Source organism: Lynx canadensis, chromosome D3 (assembly GCF_007474595.2).
Source record: "Lynx canadensis isolate LIC74 chromosome D3, mLynCan4.pri.v2, whole genome shotgun sequence".
NCBI lineage: Eukaryota > Metazoa > Chordata > Mammalia > Carnivora > Felidae > Lynx > Lynx canadensis.
Genome location: NC_044314.2, coordinates 76,630,849 through 76,652,632, shown reverse-complemented (window position 1 = coordinate 76,652,632; position 21,784 = coordinate 76,630,849). Strand labels below are relative to the sequence as shown.

General features: G+C 52.4%; 1 protein-coding gene across 4 annotated transcripts in view; it reads left to right on the top strand.

Annotated features, from left to right (window-relative positions):
• WSCD2 (WSC domain containing 2) overlaps nt 1-21,784 on the top strand; it is a 116,354-nt gene that overhangs the window by 52,373 nt on the left and 42,197 nt on the right. For 3 of the 4 annotated variants that reach the window (XM_030336667.1, XM_030336668.1, XM_030336669.1), the window contains exons 2-3: nt 7,763-8,645; nt 20,394-20,508. In XM_030336667.1, the coding sequence (XP_030192527.1) occupies nt 8,267-8,645; nt 20,394-20,508 (494 nt within the window). In that variant the 5' untranslated portion in view covers nt 7,763-8,266. Of the gene's footprint in view, nt 1-7,762; nt 8,646-20,393; nt 20,509-21,784 lie in introns of those variants that run through there. The other variant, XM_030336675.1, reaches the window with a different exon arrangement.

The window sequence follows — 21,784 nt, the reverse complement described above, 5'->3', positions numbered from 1 at the left end:
CAGGCTGGCATCTTTGAGTAATGTGCGCGTAAGGTTCCTCCGTGTTTTTTTCATGGCTTGGTAGCTCGATTTGTAGCACCAGATAATACTCCGTTGTCCACGTGTACTACAGTTTATTTCTCCATTTACCCCCGGGAGGACATCTTGGTTGATTCCGTGTTCGGGCAATTGATGAGCAAAGCTGCTGTAAGCCTCTGTGTGCAGGTTTTTGTGTGGACCTAAGGGTTCCACTCCTTTGGGTAGATTCCAAGAGCATGATTGTTGGATCGTAGGGTAAGATGGTAGGAGTATGTTTAGTTTTGTATGGTTGCCCTTTGAAGACTACCTTCAGCTCTTATTGAGTCCCTGCTGTATACCCAGCACCGTAGTAAGAAAAGTACTCAGGTTTTGTCATTCAGTGACATCTCAGTCTCATTCAGAGACGTTTGACCCTGGGAGGCCGGCCCTTGGCCCTCTGTGGGTCAGGAACTCCAGACTTTCTCAGCTCCTCTGCCTCGGTCTCTGTGCTCATCTGTTTTCCTCTCTTTGCTCTTTCTTTGGCCATGTGATGACAGCTTCTAGTCTAAGTGACGGGCAGAGATAGTCACGTTTCAAATCCCAACTCCATGTTCCAGGGCGGGGGGAGGATGTATTGATGGATCAGTTTTATATCTGAGTTCCCCTGTGGTCACCAGCAGTGCCCGTGGGCACGTTGTGCGGTACAAACATGGCCCCTGGGGCTGCCTCCATGAGCAGGGGGTAGAGGCCACTCACTAGACGGGCCCCCCCCAAATGTGTCCTTCACACCTACCTTGGGTGGTCAAGATGCACCACAGCCAAGTCACTGAACCTTCATCCTTTTCTGAGACGAAGTCTGGGCAAATGGATTGTCGTGAGAAGGGGTGGCGGTTGGTTTGTTGAGCTGGCCAGAGTTGGGGGGTAGAGTATCACCATCTGTTGAGCAATCGTTATGGGTCTCCGCAGAATCCAGGCTCTGGAGCCGGACTGCCCGGGTGTGAACTTTGTTCCGCCGCTCTCTGGCTGTGTGACCTCACCACAGGTGCCTTAACCTTCCTGAACCTCTGTTTTCTCATCTGTAATCGGGGGGCTAACAAAGGAGACCTTTCTTTTAGGTTATAAGGATGAAACAAATTGTGTCTCGAACAGTGCCTGACACACAGTAGGTGCTTAGTACATACTAGCACGTGCTATTATTATGGCGCTGTGTATTTTACACACGTTAGCTCATATAACCCTCAGACCTTTCTAGCCAGCGGGGGGAGATCGGTCGTATTTTGCAGATGAGGAAACTGAGTCTCGGAGAAGCCACTTGCCGAAGATCCCAGCCGCCGTGTCGCTGGGGCAGGTTCAAACCAGAAATGTCCGACCCTCGGTCTGACCCCCTCCTGTGGTTCCTCCCTGGTGGTTTCTCTTCACTGTGGCGCAGCCTGATTTCTCTGCAACAAGTGAAGGTGGCCATAGAGTTGGCCCATGGAACAGAAGGCATTGGAGTCATTACCCGGGGAAACGAAATTTTAATATTTATTTTTAATGGGCCCCATATGCGCCTTTTGATTTTTTTATTTAATTACATCATGGCAGATGGCTGGGTGTTAAAGGCCATTAAGCTAATGGCACTTTGCCTTCTCGTTTATTTTTCTTGAATCTGGGGAAAGATGAATGATAATGGACACGGACGGTGAGCTGTGGATGCCGGGTGGTGGCGGGTGAGTCCCTGTCCTCGGACCGGAAGGGAGGAAGTGTGGGGGCTCTGGGGCTCCTCCTGGCGGCCGGGTGAGTGTGCGGAAGGCAGCACGTGCTTGGGTTTTAGGAGGCCGGAGCAAGGTTTCCCCTGTGGGCGCACACACAGATGTGCAGAGCCTTGGACACGATAATCCCACTTTTTTGGCCCCCAGAGCCACTCTGTATGTGCTGACTGAAGTACCCGTCACACCTTTGCACAGGGTCGGCCAGGCACTGGGGAGAACGACACCGAGGGTCCATCATGGACGCAATGGTGTCATTATACTCTGGACACCAGTGAGGGGACGGGTGTGTCCCAGAGGGGGTCCACACACCATGTAGGGGTGTGAAGTTCTTCCCCGGGGTTAGTTGGGTTAATAAAATTCTAGATTCCTAAAGACCGCGACCACAAGGTCGTCATTTATAATGGTATTTCTTGGGCTGTGTTGTAACTTCTTTCACTTGCCAAGGGGCTGGTCCTGGAGCAAGAAGGATGAGGAGGAAGTTTGATGAAAGGAGTTGAACTTTGAGTAAACTACCTGGAGAAGAAGTGTTTGAGGGACGGTTTTCCACGTCCCCAAGCTCAGGAAGGATCCTTCCATCGAGGCTGGGATTCAGCTGAGAGGCGGAGTGGGTAAGGGGCTCTAGCTATTCAGGGGGTCCACACGGTGTGGGCCACTGCATCACAACATTGAGATTTTGACAGTCTTGCCCTTGAATCCCTGCTCTTGTCTTGCAAGCCATGTGCTTGGACCAGTCACTTCGTCTCTCTGAGCCGTGGCTGCCTCATCCGCAAAATGGGTGTGGTCGTAACTACGTCTCATCATTATTGAGCGGTCCTGTATTGCTTTCCAGGAATCTGGACAAAGATCTACCTACAGGAGGTTCATCGTAGCATTACTTATTTATGAGGGAGGAAAACTGGAAATATCACATAGGCCTACCGACAAGGAAAAGCTTGAATGAATCACAATATATTCCAAGTAGTTGACACACACACTAATCATTGGTAAGTAGTTTATTTCCGAGGCGGAGGGCATACTGACTCCTTTCCTTCCCTGAGTGGGGAAGAGAGACGGGGAAGGGAAGAAGCCAATACAGGGGTGCTCCAGTCTGCTACCGCTGAGAGTGACTGAGGCTGAATCCCTCTGGGGAAAGTGAGGGAACCTGCACCAACACAGCCTGACATTTCATTTCTCCTGTCGCAGGGGCGAGGGGGCCCGGGGCGGTTACCCCTCCAACTCCCATTGTTCCTTCCAAGTAGCATCTGGGAGTTGAGTCTATGGGTGGGGCGCACACAAAACCTGTGAAAGATCTACCCAACGATTGGCAAAACCAAAAAAGGCTGACAGTGTTGAGCCACGATGCCGATTTGGAAGAACAGGAACGCCCGTAGGCTACTGGGGGGAGTTGGTCACTGCAGCCCTTTGGAAAACACACCAGCATTTCTTAGGGCAGTCGTGAGATGTTCACACAGCAGGCCCTAGGAACGCCACTCCCGGGTATAGGTGCACCCTGCGTTGCTTGTACACAGGCGTCAGGAGACGACAGGGTTGAGTGTGGCAGCAGCTGGGGAGGGGAACTCATTCTACCCCAGCCATACAGGCTAAGAACCGATGACGGAGAAGCCCTGTGAAGGAAAATAGGGTCCCTCTACCAGTAAAACAAAATGGGTGCTGGGCACACAAAACCATACACGTTCCCTACGCATTATTACCGTTAAGAGGTAACGCTTCGGTGAAACGCGCGTAGTCCCCACACGAACCCTACGAGACAAGTAGGACTGTTTCCCCCATTCTACGGATGGGGAGACTGAGGCACAGAGAGGTTAATAAGCAGCTCACAGGGTTCTAGAGGGGATTAAATGGCACGGTGGAAATAAGGCACGGTGCCTGGCACATAGTAAACGCTCAACAGACACTGCTGATTTCCGATGTCACCATTAGGCCAGCGCTAAAATTTCGTCTCTGGTCTGGGCTCCCAGTCGCTTGAAGATCCCCAGGTGTGTCCCCTGCCCAGAAGCGTGGAGAAACCCAAACTTGACAAACCTGGTTTCTGGGGAGCTATTTCTTGGAGAGGCTTGGATGGTCACCGGGGTCAACTGAGGCCCTCAAGTCAAGTTCAGGGGGCTGAAGAGAGAGGGAGGGCGGGCCCCCTGCTCAGGCTCACGGACTTCTGGCCAGACCCACCTGCCCCCGCCATCTGGAAGGACAAGTGCCACGGCCCCTCCCAGGGGCCCCGGGGGACACGGGGCCGGCTCACCTCCTATTTTCCCTTCCCACAGGGTAGCTCTGCCCCACCAGTTACTTTCTTGGCAGCTCAACACCAGAAGTTCATTCTGGTGCTAAAAATAGGCTGTGTTTAGACGCTGCGAGGCTCCAGCTGGAAACACGAACCGCAGTAACCAAATGCTGCCATTCCTGCAGAGGGGGGACGTCTTGCCCTCACGGTGGTGGAAACCCCCGCCAGCCCTGGGAGGGAGGCAGGGGAGGGATCGGGTCATCCGCCACATTGAGTAGATGGGGAAACTGAGGCTCAGGGGGTTGTCATGCAAAATGGAGAGGGATGGAGACTGATCGCTCATAGCACCAACTCCAGGCCTCTGGGGTGGGCATCTCACCGGACCCTCCCAGGGCCCCAGCAGGAAGACTGTGGTCGGCTCACAAGAGAAGAGTGGAGCTCACAGAGGCGCGGGCCCCTGCCCGGCTGAAGAGAGAGGGAGGGTGGGCCCCCTGCTCAGGCTCATGGATTTCTGTAAGGCTTCCTGTAAGTGACAGGACAGGATGCTGACGGGATTATGGCTCCCAACGTGTAACGGGCAAGTGGAGACGGGGAGGTGGAGGCCAACACGTGCCCCCTTCCCCGGGGGCATTGTCCATGTGCCATCTGTGGGCTGGGGAGAGCCATTGCTCTCACAGGTTGCTGGGAGGGAGGAGTTTGTGAGAACGTGTTTGTAAAGTCTTTGAGTGCAGCGTCCGGCATATAGTAGGTGTTCAATAAATGGCCGTTCATTTCATTTCCGCATTCCCTTTGGGGTTAGGATTTCTGTCTAGAGAGAGAGAAAGAGACAGAGAGAGGCTTGGGGATGGGGAGAGGATGACAGAGGGTGGTGAGAAGCAGAGAAGTCTTTGGGGTTCCCTTGGGGAGGGGGGGGCTGTGGCTCATCGGGGCCCCCTGAACTCCAGGACTACCCAGAGCTGTGAAACGAAACGTACTCCCTTCACAGAGCCCTGAGTGTCATTCTCTGAGGCTGTCACCAGTGTTGTGGTGACAGGGTTTAGGTTTAAGCCCCCAGGGGAGGTCAGTCCCCTGGCTCTTCTCACTCATTTCCTGCACCTCTTGAGGACCTGCTGTGTGCCAGATGCCAGGGCTAACACGGAGAGAGAACCAACTGGACGCCCCCACGCCCATGTTGCCCAGGTTCCAGGGTGTTCTCCCTCCGGGTGCCCTCCCTCCCAGCACTGGCAGGTGGCGTGGGTGGCTCAAATCAGCACCGCCCCCCTGTCCCCTGGAGGAGCCCCCCTCCCCACAGTCCCTTCCCGGATGGGTCCCCTTCACTCCCCACACCACCGATGCCTCTGTCTCTTTCTGTTCCCTGCCAGCTTCTAATGAGCTCATTATCCTCTTAAAACCCATTTGGCACCCACTTAGAGAAAAGATGTGTTGAAATAGAAAAGAACAAGAAGGGAGCAACAAAAAAGGACTAGACCCAGAAATATCCTCAGAGAGACAAAAAGCCACAGGGAACACAACAGCCAGAATCTCTGCCGTCTCCACGGCAGCAAATGAGCTGCTGCGGCAAATGCCTTTGAAGGCTGCTCACATGTGCCCTTGAGAGGAGTGGGGTTAGGGGGTGCTTTTCTTGAGCACCTACTGTGTGCCAGGCACTCTTCCTACATTTTTAAGTGCAGACCTCCCAGCAAATATATTTGGGGGGAGGTGTCTTGACTCTTACACCCACGTTACAGGTGAGGATCTTCATGAGAACAGGTGTCTTGACCCAGTCCCACAAGCCAGCGGGTGGAAGAGGCGGGATCTGAACCCAGGTCAGTCCACCTCCAAAGCCCATGCCCTCGTCTGCTTCTGGAAGGGCTGGTGTCCTTCTGCCCATCCCCATGATGGCTGCTGGCTTTTTCTCATCCTGGCCCAGCTGCAGAAACATCTGGTGTGTGTGTGATCTCCACGGAATACCATGGGTCACCACTCACTGCCTGGTTTAAAGTATCAGTGTGACCTTGAAACTTCAGTGGTTCCGCACGCACGCAGATAGAACATAGTCCAGACTCCTGGACTTGGCATTCAAGTCCCCCCCCCACCCACCCTCGCCAACTATGTGGCCCTGGGTAAATTACTTAATCTCTCTGAGCCTCCGTTCTCTCCTCTGTAAAATGGTTACAGATCTCCCTCATAGAAGTGTTGCAAGGATTCAGAGTATGTATGTGTTGGGAGCAATGTCGGCTCTGTGAAGTGCTCAGTAAACATTAGCTATTAATTGCTGTTCTGTATCTTCTACATACATCTACTACAGGATTTAGCACGATCTAGTGCAGTGATTTCGTACAGTGGTGGTTTAAAGTTGCCATCTCCCTCGGCAGACTCTGAATTCTCTGAAAGGGGGACTCTGGATTATTTATTTCGGTATCCCAAGCACACACAGTAGGCAAGCAATGCACGTTTTTGAACGGATGGAAGGATGGGTAGGTGGATGGGTGGGGGAGAGCGGTATGGTTGCATGGGCTGCAGCGGTCTGGATGGACGGGTAGGTGAACGGGTGGATTAATGAACAGACGAATGGTGGAGGGATGGACGGACGGGCAGGTGGATTGATGGATGGATGAAGGAATGGACAGTGGATGGATGGATAGATTGTGACTTGATGGGTGGGCAGGTGGACTGATGGATGGGTTAAAGCGGTGGACAGATAGATGGAGCGATGGAGAAACGGGTAGTTTGACCCCACAAAAATTTGGAGCTGTTTTTTTTTTCACTTATCTATTCCAAGTGCCTAGCACAATAACTGCATACTAGGTGCTTAGCACTTAGTACCTGAATGAATGGGATGGTGTATGGACTACTGATGGCATCTCCCCTGAACCACAGTTAAACTCCCATGCCACTGTCTGCATTCCAGAGGGGCTGTTACCATTCAGATCAGCCATTGGCTGCCAGTTAGTCCTGTACATTGGCCAAGACTGTCACGAGGCCCCCTGCTGGTGATAACATGAAATCGCACCAGCCAAAAGGAGTATTCGGTTTTCTGATTTGTATTCTGTTTTCCTCCTGGCTGATGATCCTTAACGTTTACTCATAAAGCAGTGCCCTCGGCCCTCCGTGCCCGTCACCATGACCTGAGGGCACCTTGTTACACCTGTAGACTTCCCCTTCTACCAGAAATCTGGGCTGGAGAGGTCCAGAATCTTCGTAGTTAACCAGGTTCTCAGGTGATCATGCATCAGATGCTCCGTGGACCACACCCTGAGGGGCCCTGTCAGACAGTGAGCAGTGTCCCTGGGAGGCCGTGGAGGCCGGTTGCTGCTTCGGGGCCTATCTCTGAATCCCCAAGTGTCTATCTAGTCCGTGTAGGACAAAAGCCGGGTCAAAAACGCAGTGGTTAAGAGCTGTGGTTTTGCATTTGGACTGTCCTGGGTTCAACTCCCAAGTCGACCACTCACTGGCTGTGCGGCCTCAGGTTCCTCATCTGTGGAGTGGGGAAATTGTTCCTCCCCTAGGAACCCTGGGAAGACCATGTGAGCTAACGCATGTAGGGGGCTCGGCACAGAGCTGGGCGGACTGTAGATGCTAAATAAATGCCGAGTGATGGCTGTGTCGCTAAATAAGATTTCTTTTCCTTTTCTTCCTTGGGTAGAGGAGAGGGGCTATGGCTTTGATCTCTCCCACTGGAATGTGAGCCCCGTGCCTCAGGCCATTGGTTCCCTCCCTTCCCCGGGGCTCTGCATTCGCGGTGAGAAGGCTTAAGAACGCTTTGAGCTCTGGCCTCCGTGAGGAGGCTTCTTAAGCCCATGTCCGTGCTGTTTTGCAGGTGGCAGTCCTGAGCCCTAATGCGTGAGCAGATGGAAACCCGGCAGCCTCTGTTTCCACGAGGTGGAGACACCGAGCGTGGCCCCCAGCTGGGAAAGGGGCCAGAAAATGGCCCTCGGTGAAAGAATCCAGCCCTGACAGGCCGGAAGAGCCAAGAAAAGGCGCAAAGTGAGCTGCAGTGCTGGTGACCGACAGAATCCTCCTGCGACTGCCATTATCCAAGTTCTTTGGGAGCTTTCTGACGTGAGGAACAAGATGTAGGAAAATAGGACTGACTCCTGGGTGTGGGGTCCCTACTGTGGCTCCAGGAAGCTCACCTTGACCTCAGCAGGGCTCCATTCTCTTGGCATCAGCCAAGCATCACCTTTGCGGAAGGAATAAGACTGCAGACCCCCAGGGGTTCCATCCCGAAGGGAAGCTTCGGGAACGCAGCCCCCCCTCCATCCCCTTCCTGAAACCGCCCCGCCAGCCAAGCCCCAGCGAGCCAGTCCGGAATGATCCTGCTATGGCCAAGCTCTGGTTCAAATTCCAGCGGTACTTCCGCAGGAAGCCTGTGCGTTTCTTTACCTTCCTGGTGCTCTACCTGACGGCCGGGAGCCTGGTCTTCCTTCACTCTGGCTTCGTGGGCCAGCCCGCCATCTCCCAGAGCCAGGCCAGCCCCGCCGCGGGGGTCCAGGCCGAAGGCGCTGAGCTGCCCTTCTTGGGTGACCTGCATCTGGGCAGAGGCTTCCGGGACACGGGTGAAGCCTCGAACATTGCCCGCAGGTACGGACCCTGGTTCAAGGGCAAGGACGGGAGCGAGAGGGCCAAGCTGGGTGACTACGGTGGAGCCTGGAGCCGAGCCCTCAAGGGGAGGATCGTCCGGGAGAAGGAGGAGGAGCGAGGTAAGAGGGGCAGACAGGGAAGGTGGCCAAGGGGAAGGGAGGGGGTGAGAAGAATACAGTGACCGCCACCAGGTTTCAGTGTTGAATAGGAACCGGCTGCCATATAGTCACGGCTGTAGACATGCCCGGGGGTTCGCTCTCATCCCCATTTCAGAGGAGAAATTTGAAGCCCAGAGAAATAGCTGGCCCAAGGTCACACAGCTTGTAAACAGCCAGGCGTGGACTTGAACCCTACATCTGCCAGAGTTCAAAGTCTGACATTTCCTCGCAGCCTTTTTTAGTCTTGTTAAATAAATACACATGGACATTAAAACAGCATCTACTGAGCACTTACGATGTGCCAGGTACTTAAGCACTTTAATGTGTATTGAATTGTTACCACAACTCTGTAGAAGGTGCTGTTATTCCCATTTTAAGGATGAGGAAACCAAGGCACCAAGAGCCCACGGTGACATAGCTAGTCAGTGACATTGCCCGTGAGAAGGCTCAGGAACTCTGTGAGCTCTGGCTTCCACGGCATGCCGTGGCTCTGCTGTACCGTGTTGCCTGTCGGCCCATCTTGACGGATCTCTTGGTGATGGCAGTTGGAGGGCATCGTTGCCCTGGAGGTATTTCCTCGCATTTTCTTAGCCTTTCAGTCGAAAAAGGCTTTCTTCTGTGAGCGCGTTACCTTACTCGGTTTCCACTATACCTCATGAACAAGGGGTGTGACCCTCCACCCAGGTAACAGATGTGGAAACTGAGGCTTGGTGAAGGGAGACACTTGCCCAGGGCCGTACAGCTGGGGAGAGGCACATCTGGCCTGAACGCTTGGCCCCTGGACCGCCTTCCAGAGTCTGCCGACGTCCGCCCGGCTGACCAGCATGCGGGGGAGGAGCCCGCAACCCTGCAGTTCTGGAGATGAACACACATGGCATGTTTTGGGAATCCAGGCCAGATGGTTTGGGAGGATCCAGCACCAATCAGGACAGAAGGAAAACCTCCCCAGCCTTTGTGTTCCCTGCCATATATCACACTTCTGCTGTGATTCAGCTCATGGAAAACCCCTTCTTCCGCCATGGAGGGAAGCGGGATTAGTGGCAGGGACTCACACAGGGGAGCACGTTCCCCGGCTTCGGTCCCACCCTGTACTGGGCTCAGGAGCCATCCAGGGGACCCCACCTTCCCACGCTCGGGGATCTCCTAGAATTCTGCTTCTTTAAGAACCCGGCGTTCACAGGGAGGTGGAAGAGAGTGTGGGACGTGGCAGAACAGATTGGGGGACTTGGATTCATGTTCCACTTCTGTCCCAACCAGCCATGTGGCCCAGGCAGATAGTTTCACTTTCTCATGACTCAGTTTTGCTGTTTGTAAAATGGGGATAACGACCCCTCCCTTCTGGGCATCTCCTGAGAGCTCACTGGGACACTGGTTAGGAAAGTACCCAGCACAGTGCTTGGCACGCTGTGGGCCTTAGAGGTGATCAGGAAGTCCTCGTGGATCTGCTGGCGGGAGGGACCCCATCTTCTCGGTCCAGGTGAGGTACGAGGTGCTACACAGAATGGAGAAATTGTGAAGTGGCTTCTCTTCACCCACCCAGCTGTATCTCTCCCTAGCCACTCTGAACTCCTAGTAGTTTACAAATCCCAAAGTTTGTCACAAGCCTGCACCTTAGGATATGCTCTTACCCCACCTGGGATAAATTCCAGAGCCCCCTGTTATGGCCACCGCTCCAAACTTATCTTGTAGGGCTCTGCACGCCAACCCCCCCAACCCCCCCCCCCCCCGCCACCCGCACCACCACACCCTGCCCCACTGTCCTTCTTGCCATTCGCTGAGTGTGCCAAGCCTGTTCCTACCATAGGGTCTTTGTATAACCAGTTTCTTCTATCTGGGATGCTCTTCTTCCGTATCCTTGCATGGCTCCCTTCCTCCCTTCCTTTGGGTCCCCAGTCAAACCTCGCCTTCTGAGAGAGGCCTTCCTAACTAAAACAGCCCCACTTTGTACCTGGTCACAACCATATTTCCTGGTTTTATTTTTGTCACAGACCTTACCATCATCTGAAAGCGTCTTGTTTATGTGTTTCTTCCTTGTTTGTAGTCCGCCTCCCCTACCAGACTGTCAGTGCCATGAGGGCAGAAACGTTGCCTGTCCTATTTCCCCCATTCTCTTCATTCAGCACCAGGGACAGCACCCGGCCCAGAGCCAGTGCTCAATAAATACTTGTCTCAATACTTGTGGAATGAAGGAATGATGGGATGGACACATGAATGAATGACCCTTCCTCTGTCTGGAGTGCCTCCAAGGGTCAACGCCACCCTTCCTTCCGCTCTCAGCTTAGCTCGCCTCCCGGAAATTGTCCCTGACCCCCCACCCAGTTTGGTCCCTATCAGGGCCATTAGGTGAATGGTGATCACCTGTGCTTTTGAGGTCCCGGATGGAGTGGGAGTTCCTTGTGGTGCATCAGTAACCAACAACACTCACAACACCTCCCATTTGTTGTGAGAATAAACTGTCACAGCCACTTCTACCAGAAATGACTGCCATTTCTTGAACACCTACTCTACGCCAGCCGCTGTCCTGTTTGCTCTTCACGTATTTGAATGGAAGGATCTATGGAAAATGCTTATCGCATCTCCTGGTTCATGATTCTAGGTCACTTAATAGTGACCTGGTAGCGAGTTACCATCAGTAGAAGTAATAATAGCTGCTGTCTATTGAGTGATCATTATGGGCTGGACCATGTTGTAGGAGCTTCATTGCTTTAATTACCACCCAACTCAGAAAGTTAGACACTATTGTTATTTTCTTTCACAAATAGGAGAATTTTAAACTCAGAAACGCAGGCCACCCGGGTAGAAGTGAGGAACTGAGATCTGAAACAAGATTCATTTAATTCCAAAGCTTGCAGGCCGCCTCCTATGCCACGCTAACCCCTCTGCCCCTGGAAATCTTATGTATTTTTATAAAATGTAAAGAGAGAAGCAAGAGAAAATAAGAAAGATGCCCGGAGCCCAGAGCTCACAGCAGGCAGCCTTCGGAATCAGGCGGCGTTATTAAGAAAACACAAATCCAGCCTGTCCTTGATTAACTTATTCAGAGTTCAGCGAGGAAAGACAACGTATTAGATTAACGCTAATAAAAACGAACGCTTCTCTGACCTGACGCTGAACACGTTTGGTTTTTCTCTGAAGCTGGCAAGGGCTCTGCTTGATGCAGTGATGCGGGACTTCAGCTGTAAACGATTCAGAGCCCATCACAGGCCAGGAGGGGCGGGAGGAGCTGCCTCCAGGCTAGAGGTGGGGCTGGGGCTGGGGCTGGGTGGGAAGTCCGCTCTGAGGTGGAGCGACACCTACTATGTGCCATGCACCTTGCTGGGTCCTTGACCTCCCCTGGCCTTGGGAGAGCCTGTGCTTTAAGCAGCCAAATCAGGGTGCACCTTCCAATTCTGCAGCTTGCTGACTGTGCAGCTTTGGGCGGGTCACTTCACCTCTCTGAGCCTCAGTTTCCTCTTGGGGATAAGTCCGTAAGAGTAGATGGCTGTCGTGATGATTGTGTAAGACAGATCGATTATGTGCTAAGTGCCAGGCACTCTCCCAAGTCCTTTGCATCTCTTATATCACATAATTTTCGTAGCAACCCAGTGAGGTCACTATTATTAACTCCACCTTGTAGGGAGGAAACTGAGGCACAGAGAGGTTAAGTAACTTGCCCAAGGTTGTTCAAGCTGGAGGAGGGGGTAAACTACTAATTGAACCCTGGTGGTTTGAGTCTTACACCTGAACTTTAACCATCATATCACCTCACTTCTCGGGGCACAGGAAGCGCTCGGCTCAGAGGCTGGCACACAGTAAGCACTTAATATGTGCCAGCTATTGTCATCAATATCGTAATTCTGCAGAAGACAATGCAGAAGCATACAGGTGATGTGGCTTGCCTGAGGTGACACAGCCAGTCACAGGCAGAGCCAGAAGCCAAATCCAGTTTGATTTTGAAGTCCGAACATGAAGGACTTGGGGGAGGGTCAGTCCGTATTCTTGGAAGGAACGTCCGGGCACTCGCTCCCCATCTTCTCCAGCTGAAGATGCTGTTGCTGCAGGTGTCGAGGGTCTGGTCTACGTCAGGGACTGTGCATCCAGACCCTCAGCTTCACATCAAGCAAGAATTTGAGCCCCTTTCACAGATGGGGCTCAACAGAAACTCAGAGAGGTTAAGTGATTCACTCAGTGTCACACGGCTGCTAAGAGACAGAGCAGACTCCAGCCCAATTCTGAGTCTAAAGCTCTTACTCTTTTTTAAAAAATTTTTAAAATCTTTATTTGTTTTTGAGAGAGACAGAGTGCGAGCGGGGGAGGAGCAGAGAGAGAGAGGGAGACAGAATCTGAAGCAGGCTCCAGGCTCCGAGCTGTCAGCACAGAGCCCGAGGCGGGGCTCAAATTCACGAACCACAAGTTCACGACGTGAGCCGAAGTCGGACGCTTAACCGACTGAGCCACCCAGGGGCCCCAAAAGCTCTTATTCTTAGCCACTGAGCTATATAATCTCTAACTCCGTCAATCCATCCATCCGTCCTATACTTATCACATGCCTACTATGTGCCCTGCCCAGTGCTAGGAGGTGGAGACACAGGAATGATCCAACACAGCTTTCCCCTCTAAGGAACATTCACAGCCCCTGGGGGAAGACAGGCAAGTAAAACCATAAGTTATATGTTCAAAAAATAATTTTTCCTAATTCTCAAAATCATCCATGTTCATTGTAGAAGAATGGAAATGTATAGAAAGAGATGAAAATAAAAATGGCCCAGAGTCTCATCTACCAGCAGCACAATCAACACTGTTGGTGTCTTACCTTCCTGTCTCTTTTTTTTTTAATGTTTGTTTATTTTTGAGAGAGAGAGAGAGAGAGAGAGAGAGAGAGAGGCAGAAAGAGAGAGACACACACAGAATCCGAAGCAGGTTCCAGGCTCCGAGCTGTCAGCACAGAGCCCGATGTGGGGCTCAAACCCACAAACTGCGAGATCATGACCTGAGCTGAAGTCGGACACCTAACCGACTGAGCCACCCAGGCGCCCCTCTGTCTCTTTCTTTCATGTGCGTATTTCCAAAGCACACATTTTGTTTCTACATATATATAGCATCGTATCTTGCCTTCCCCCCATGACAGCACCTTTTCATTGTGTTAAAAATTCTACAATAAGTCTAAGTTTTTTCTAATTTGAAAAAGTAAATTTTCCAGTACCTGGAAAATGGTTTACAAAAGCGTTGTGGTAGGGTGGGACAGGGCATCTGGGATCCCAAGGGAGGGATCCCATTCAGTCATGGGGGTGTATCATGGCTGCCTTCCTGGAGGAGGAGATTATGGAGCTGAGTCTGTAGTATCTGTGTGCTTTGGCCAAAGTGAAAGATGCATCCCTTCTGCCCCACAGAAGCCCAGGTACGAGCAGAAAATTTCATTATCTGCGCCAGGAAACCCAGACAGCACTGGAGTGGGTCATCTCGAAGGATGGAGAATCCAGGACGGCGGAGAAAAGAACTCTTCCTTGAGTTTCTTGAGTTTCTTGCCGATCCTGGTGCTAGGGCTCCGTGAATAGATTAATCCTGTTTATAGTCTGTTTTAACAAGTATCCCTTGTATTAGTGTTCCAGGGCAGTGGTAACAGAGTACCTCAGAGCAACAGAAATGTGTGCTCTCGCAGTTCTGGGGGCCAGAAGTTCAAAATCAAGATGGCAGCAGGGGCGTGCACTCTCAAAGACACCAAGGGAGAACCCGTTCCATGCCTTTCCCCTGGCTTCTGGCATCACCAGCAACTGTGGCCATTCCTTGGCTTGCTTCAGCAAAACTCCAGCCTCTGTCTCTATTTTCACATGCATCCTCCTTGCGGCTCTGTCTTCAGATGGCCATCGTTTTATAAAGACACCAGTCACAGTGATTGCCCTGCCCCCACTCCGATATGCCCTCATACCTTAACAGATCGCATCCGCAGTGACCCTATTTCCAAATAAGGTCGCACACTGAGCTTCTGAGCTTAGGACTTCAACCTGTCTTCTTATTTACTGATTTTTGGTTGGTGGCGGCAGGTGGGGGGAGGGGGACACAGTTCAACCCATATCACCTCTTTCTTATTCCCACTTCCCAGGCAAGAGAACAGTACCTCCAAGAGCCTGAGTCACACCGCAAGGCCACCGCAGTGTCAGGATTGGAACCCACATCTGGTTGACCCCAGGGCTGGCTGTCTTCTAGCACAGCGTAATGCCTCCTGTTTGTGAATCTACTCACAAACAGTAAATCAGAGAAATACAAAGCAGTTTAGTTATCCTTCTAACAGATTACTTTTGTTGAAGAGAGCAAAATTTCCTGAAAGGGCAGATTAATTGAAGCAAAAGAAAGAAAACGAAAGGAAAGGAAAGGAAAAAGGGAAGGGAAAAGGGAAGGGAAAAGGGAAGGGAAGGGAAGGAAAAAAACCCAACAGTCGGGAGTGCTCTTTTCTGGATGCCTGTGCTCTCCCGGGCTCACCCCTCACTGGTTCCTGTGCTGGAGATAAATGGGACAGCTGGGGACGACTCTGCCATTTCAGCGATATTTGGATAGCTGCGGAGATGAGTTGATAGATTGTGTGAACTCAGTCATTTATCCCCCCTCGAGTGGCCTGTGATTTTCTCCCTGTTTTGCATACCTAACCTCCCCCCACATCTCGGGGAGATTCTGCCGCCACAGCAGGATTTGAAGGCAAGGCGCTGGCTGAAGCAGGTTGGCGACAAGTGCACTGATGAGGTCAGCAGGGTGTCAGGGGTGGGGATGGCAGTTGTGTTGGCCACAGCCTGTGCGGAAGGGTCTGTGGGGGAAGGAGGAACCAGCCCTTGCCCAGGACGGGAAGGAAACTGATTCAGTGTCCATTTCCTGACCCGCGGAGCTCAGCCAGTTCATCAGGTCACAGTGTGTGACACGCCTGTGTTTCTCCAGGACGTTAAGGAGAGACTGTGTCTCTTTCCCCCCCCCCCCCTTCCTGTTGACAGATGAGGAAACGGAGGATTGTCTGTTCCTCTAAAAAGGCTTTGAGCACCTGTTGTGCGAGACATCGAACACTGATGTCTGGCCTGGAGGGGGGGACAGAGAGCAGGTGGTACAGCATTTAAAATCCCATGCTTTGAGGCAGATTGCCCTCAGGTCAGATCCCAGCCGGCTTCCGAGGGACCCTCTCTCTCCCACCCTCCCCTGGGCGCTCTCTCTGGCGGGGACAGAAACGTCCTCCTCCCCAGCCGAGACTTGCTGTGGCACACGGGAAGGGGCGGCTTTGGCACAGACAGGCATGGGCGTAGACTTGGTCTAGACCCTCATGGCTGGGTGGATTCGGGCACCTTAGCTGGAGTATTGATACGTGAGTGCTACACTGGTGGCGAGGGACAAAAACCCGTCCTGAACCAGCTGAAGCTAAAGAAGGACACGTATTGTGTCTTGTCAACCAGCTGCAGAAGGGACTGGAGTTTCAAAGGAGCGATTTGTGCCCTTTCTCTCTCTCTGACTTTTCATCTCCGCTTGCCTCTGCCTTCGCTGCACCTCCCCAAACAGACAGGCTTTGGTGCCAGGGACCGTGGCTTCGTAGCTCTGGGCTTACGGGCTGCCGACGTCACAACCCAGGGGAAACAGATTGCTCTCTTCTGTCTTTGATCTGTGAGAATCCAAAGTGTGGGCCGCGTGCCCTTTCCCGGAGCAATCGATCAGTCACTGGCTGGTGGGAGGGACAATGTAATTGGCGGGTAAGGTCTATTAATAGAAAAACAGGAAGAGGGGGCGCTTTGAAGATGCAAACAGTATCGTCACACTCCAGAGTGGACACGTGCCTGTACCTGCGCGTATACGCTCTCACTGATGTGACTGATTACAAAAATTTCATCTAGCACGATCCACCGCCCCACATGCAGCCAAACGCCCCTGCCCTCACCCTTAGGTGAGACCACCCTTAGCCACAGCACATCCAGCTTCAAGCCCGGCCTATCTGGGGCTCTAGCATTTCTCTGAGTCAGCCCTCAGTGTGGCTTTTAGTGATCTTGGGCCAAAAGGAAGTGGACCCTCCCCACGTGTGAAAGGGCTGGAGAAGAGACCTGGGCTTAAATTTCAAGCGAGACCCTTACGGGGTGTCAGCACCTGGGCAGATTCCATAGCTTCTAATTCTACTGAGCAAAGAGGAGGAACAGAAGTAACGTCAATGGCGAGCAGTCAGAACATACCCCATGTGCCAAAACTCCAGACTCGCTTCTAACGCAGGCAGGTGTGACGGTCATTGGAATTAGTTTCCTCATCTAGAAAATGAGTTCACAAGTGTGTGACAATATTAATTTTAAAACAGTGCTAAGCAAAGTAAGCTAGTCAGAGAAAGACACCATATGATTTCACTCATACGTGGCATTTGAGAAACGAAAGGTCAAAGGGAAAAAAAAGGAGAGAGAAGCAAACCAAGAAACCGATCTTAACTACAGAGAATAAACGGATCGTACCAGAGGGGAGGTGGGTAGAGGGATGGGCAAAATTAGGGGATTGGGGACCAAGAGGACACTTGTCACGATGAGCAGTGAGTAATGTACAGATTTGTTGAATCAGGGGCACCTGGGTGGCTCAGTCCGTTAAGCGTCCAACTCTTAATCTCGGCGTAGGTCTTGATCTTAGGGTTGTGGGTTCAAGTCCTGTGTTGGGCTCCCCACTGGGCATAAAGCCTACTTTTAAAAAAGGGGGTGGGGGGGCGCCTGGGTGGCGCAGTCGGTTAGGCGTCCGACTTCAGCCAGGTCACGATCTCGCGGTCCGTGAGTTCGAGCCCCGCGTCAGGCTCTGGGCTGATGGCTCAGAGCCTGGAGCCTGTTTCCGATTCTGTGTCTCCCTCTCTCTCTGCCCCTCCCCCGTTCATGCGCTGTCTCTCTCTGTCCCAAAAATAAATAAACGTTAAAAAAAAAAAAAAAAAAAAAAAGGGGGTGGGGAACGCCACCCGGGTGGCTCAGTCGGTTAAGTGTCTGACTTAATTTCCGCTCAGGTCATGCCCTCACGGTTCTTGAGGGCAAGCCCCATGTTGGGCTCTTTGCAGACAGCGCAGAGCCTGCTTGGGATTCTCACTCTCCCCCTCTCTCTGCTCCTCCCCACTCGCGTGCTCTCTCTCTCTCAAAACAAATAAGTAAACTTAAAAAAAATTCTTTAAAAAAAATTGTTGAATAACTGTATTGTACACCCAAAACTCCTGTAACAATGTAGGTTAACTGAACTGGAATTAAATTTTTAAAAACGTTTGGGGCGCCTGGGTGGCTCAGTTGGTTAAGCGTCCGACTTCGGCTCAGGTCATGACCTCACGGTCTGTGAGTTCGAGCCCCACGTCAGGCTCTGTGCTGACAGCTCAGAGCCTGGAGCCTGCTTCAGATTCTGTGTCTCCCTCTCTCTCTGACCCTCCCCTGTTCATGCTCTGTCTCTCTGTCTCAAAAATAAATAAAACATTAAAAAAAATTTTTTTTAAACGTTTAAAAATTAAAAATGAGGAATGGCCCCTAGTAGAGAGAATATAGTAGGTGCTCAATACATGCTCCACCCACCCACACACCATCTTTTGATCTGACAATAAAGACCTCATGCTCCCAAAAAACCTTTTTCCTCCTCCTCCTCTCCCTCCCTCGCCCTCCCTCTCTCCTGTCCCTTCCTCCTTCTTTCCCTCTTTCATCTTTTCTCTCCCTCCCCCAATCTCTTCTCTTCCCCCACCCCTTCTACATACATGGGACACTCTGCCCTTTAGTGAATTATTGACCTAAAGTTAGTGTGACACGCTCACGAGAGGGGCTGCCTCCCAGCTCAGGTGTGAACAGCACCCACGCCCCAGTCCAGGGGCCGGGATTCCCATCTGTGACGGCAGGGACATACATTCTTGAACAAGCGCAGGGACAAGACGTGGGCTTCTCCAGAGCTGTCACCATCTGACGTCCCCGCTCCAGGGAGGCGAGCTTTCTCTTAAAGAGGGACTGTTCTTCAGTCAACCCTATCACCTCTGTCTTAGAGAAGAAATTCAGAGTGGTCAGGACGAGGCCCATCTCCAGCGGGGCTGACAAATTCTGCACTTAGCAGGGCCGCGCTGGGGGGCACGACTGCCCGGGAGCGAGCCTGCCCCCCCCCACCGCCAGACCCTGCTGTTCACTGTGAGCGAGGGGGTCACAAGCCCGTGGGTGAAATAGACAGCAGGCCAGCCAGGGAAAGTGACCAAGTGGCACGCGGTATTTCCCGCAGTCATTTCCCCGCGAGGGCTGTTTGATCCCAAGGGCTGGCTGGATCTTCTAGTTACTTCCAAATGGAATAGTGGAGAGAGCGCTGGCTTAGGGCCCCCTAGACCTGGACTTAAATCTTTGTTCTGCCACCAGTGAGCCACAGGCTTCGGGCCAGACACGTGACTTTTCTGGGCCTCTGTTCAGTCGTCCGAGAGCATGAACGTGGCAGTGCTCCCCACCGTTCATGTGAGGCCTCGCAAGGATCTTTGGATTTCAGTAGATGGGAGCAGTGGTTCAGAACATCGGTTCTGCAGCCCGATCGCCCAGGTCCACCCTGGCTCCGCGTGGGCACCACCAGCTGTGCTTCCGTGGGCAAGTGACTTCATCTCCCTGGGCCTCAGTTTCCTCTTCTGTACAGAGTGGGAATAGCAGTACTTACCTTGGAGGAGGATCACTGTAAGGATTCCGTGAGACAGTAAGTAGAAACCACTTAGCAAAGCACATGTCTAGGTCATAATAATTATAAGAACATATGGGGAAAGACTTGTATAAACTGTGAAGTGTGGTCTTCATGTGAGAATTACTGTTTACCATGAAATACAGGAACCCAGTTACTACTTTAAGAAAACGTTGTGTATAGTTTCTATTTGTTTAATTTTTTTTTAATGTTTATTCATTTTTGAGAGACAGAGAGCAAGCAGGGGAGGGGCAGAGAGAGAAGGAGACACAGAATCCGAAACAGGCTCCAGGCTCCGAGCTGTCAGCACAGAGCCCGATGCGGGGCTCAGACCCACGCATTGTGAGACCGTGACCTGAGCCGAAGTCGGACGCTTTACCGACCGAGCCGCCCAGGCGCCCCTGTTGTGTATGGTTTCTTACTGGTGGTTTTACATCATGTAAAGTCTTTCTTTGGATGAAAGCACTCACGTTGGCCCGCGTGTTGGCAAACTATAAAGTACGGCACGACACAGCGAATGGCCGGTTTCTCGTTCCACTCATCGTACCTTTGTGCCTATCGTGTGTCAGACGCTGTGGTAGAAACATTTACGCAGATCCTTCCATTTTGGCCTCACTGGGTTAGTATTCTCTAACCCGGTGCCTTTGAGATATCCCAGTCCATGTGTCCAGGGAAAAACAGACATTTTAAGGCAGCTTGTAGAAATGACAACATGCTCTCAGCCATGTCAAGCTCTTCAGAGCTGTCTTACTATGGGTCTCATCTGCGTGGCGCTTAGGGAATGACCTTGGCTTGGCTTCCCGTGTGCTTTGTTGTCACCAGTAGAGCCCAGGGGCTTGGTCTTAACCCTGGCTACCCAGAAGAGTCCCTTCCTCCTCTGTGGCCTGCGCTGCCCTTATGAATCAGGGTCAGCCAGCACACGTGACTTTTAGTCTCTCGTTTCTGCTTTTCTGCTCAGAGGGAGCGGCTGGTACCAAAAGGTCAAGAAAGCCACATAACCGGAGGGACGCTGGTTGCCCCCGGTTTGCGAAACCCTTTCTGCTTTGTCCCCAGCCAGACCTGACTTTTCTCCTCTCCCCAAAGCCAAGTACATCGGCTGTTACCTGGATGACACCCAGAGCCGGGCCCTGCGAGGCGTGTCCTTTTTCGACTACAAAAAGATGACCATCTTCCGTTGCCAGGACAACTGTGCAGAACGGTAGGGCTCCGACGTCCCGGGCTCCATTCATTTCAGACCCCTTCCTTCCGTGGTGTTCTTTCCTTTCCCGTGGAAGGGCACAGTGGAGGATGAGCCCGTGGCCCCGTGGAAAGAGCGATACGAGGGTGTGTGTATGTGCACGTTCACGTGTGAGTGTATATGCGCATGCACACGTGCAGATGAGCAGGACTGTTCGGGAGGTGGTTTGTGGGAGTTTGTGATCGTGGAGTCGTGGGACGCAGTGGCCTGGGTGGGAGTTTGCATGTACAGCGTGCAGAGTCAGCGGGTCATGTTTGTAAGCTTAGTGCACACACGGAATGGTCTTTAAACACTAGCGGCTGTGTGTGCAGGAGACTTTGTGAATGTGTGTGCGAGGGTCCGGACTTGAGCTTGTGTGTGGGAAAAGCCCAGAGGTGTGAATCTGAGTGGGAGGCTTGTAAGATGCCCACGGGAAGGGTGAGGTGGGAGCCTGGGGGTCAGGGGTGCATAATCCCTTGTTCTCCCCCCAGGGAGAAACACAGCGTTTCCCAATTGAAGAAGAAAATGATGTTCTCGAGGAGAACACGCACTGGGGGAGGGAGCTGACTTTCCAAGGGTGGACGAGGCCCCAAAAGACTGTCAGGTGGCGATGGGACCCTCAGTCCAAGCCCGGGCCCCAGCATTGCCACCTTGGACCTGGAATAGCTTTTTTTTTTTTAATTTTTTTTTTAACATTTATTTATTTTTGAGGCAGAGAGAGAGCATGAACAGGGGAGGGTCAGAGAGAGAGGGAGACACAGAATCCGAAGCAGGCTCCCGGCTCTGAGCTGTCAGCACAGAGCCCGACGCGGGGCTCAAACTCACGGACCGCGAGATCATGACCTGAGCTGAAGTCGGACGCTTAACCGACTGAGCCACCCAGGCGCCCCAGACCCGGAATAGCTTTGAAGAGGCTGCTGCCATGCTCACTTTCAGACTCTAGCCGGCTGGCCCTGAGGTCACCAACTCTGGAGGACCTCAGCTACATGGCTGTCGTGGAAATGAGCAAGTGGGTGGCCGAGGGACTCCTCCCTGTGTCCTTCATGAGGAAACACTGTCCCCTTTATAATCATCTGCCTGAGCCCAGGGCTGTCTCCAGCTTGGGAAGGTCTCTGAGCCCTTGATGGTATCGATTCATTAATTTATTTGTCAGACCGTGGGGAGACCCAGGTGAATTCCACAGCGTCCATGGCCCCATGGAGTCACAGCCTTGATGGGGAGACAGACATGTGAACAGAGAAGGGCAGTAGGGCGGGGT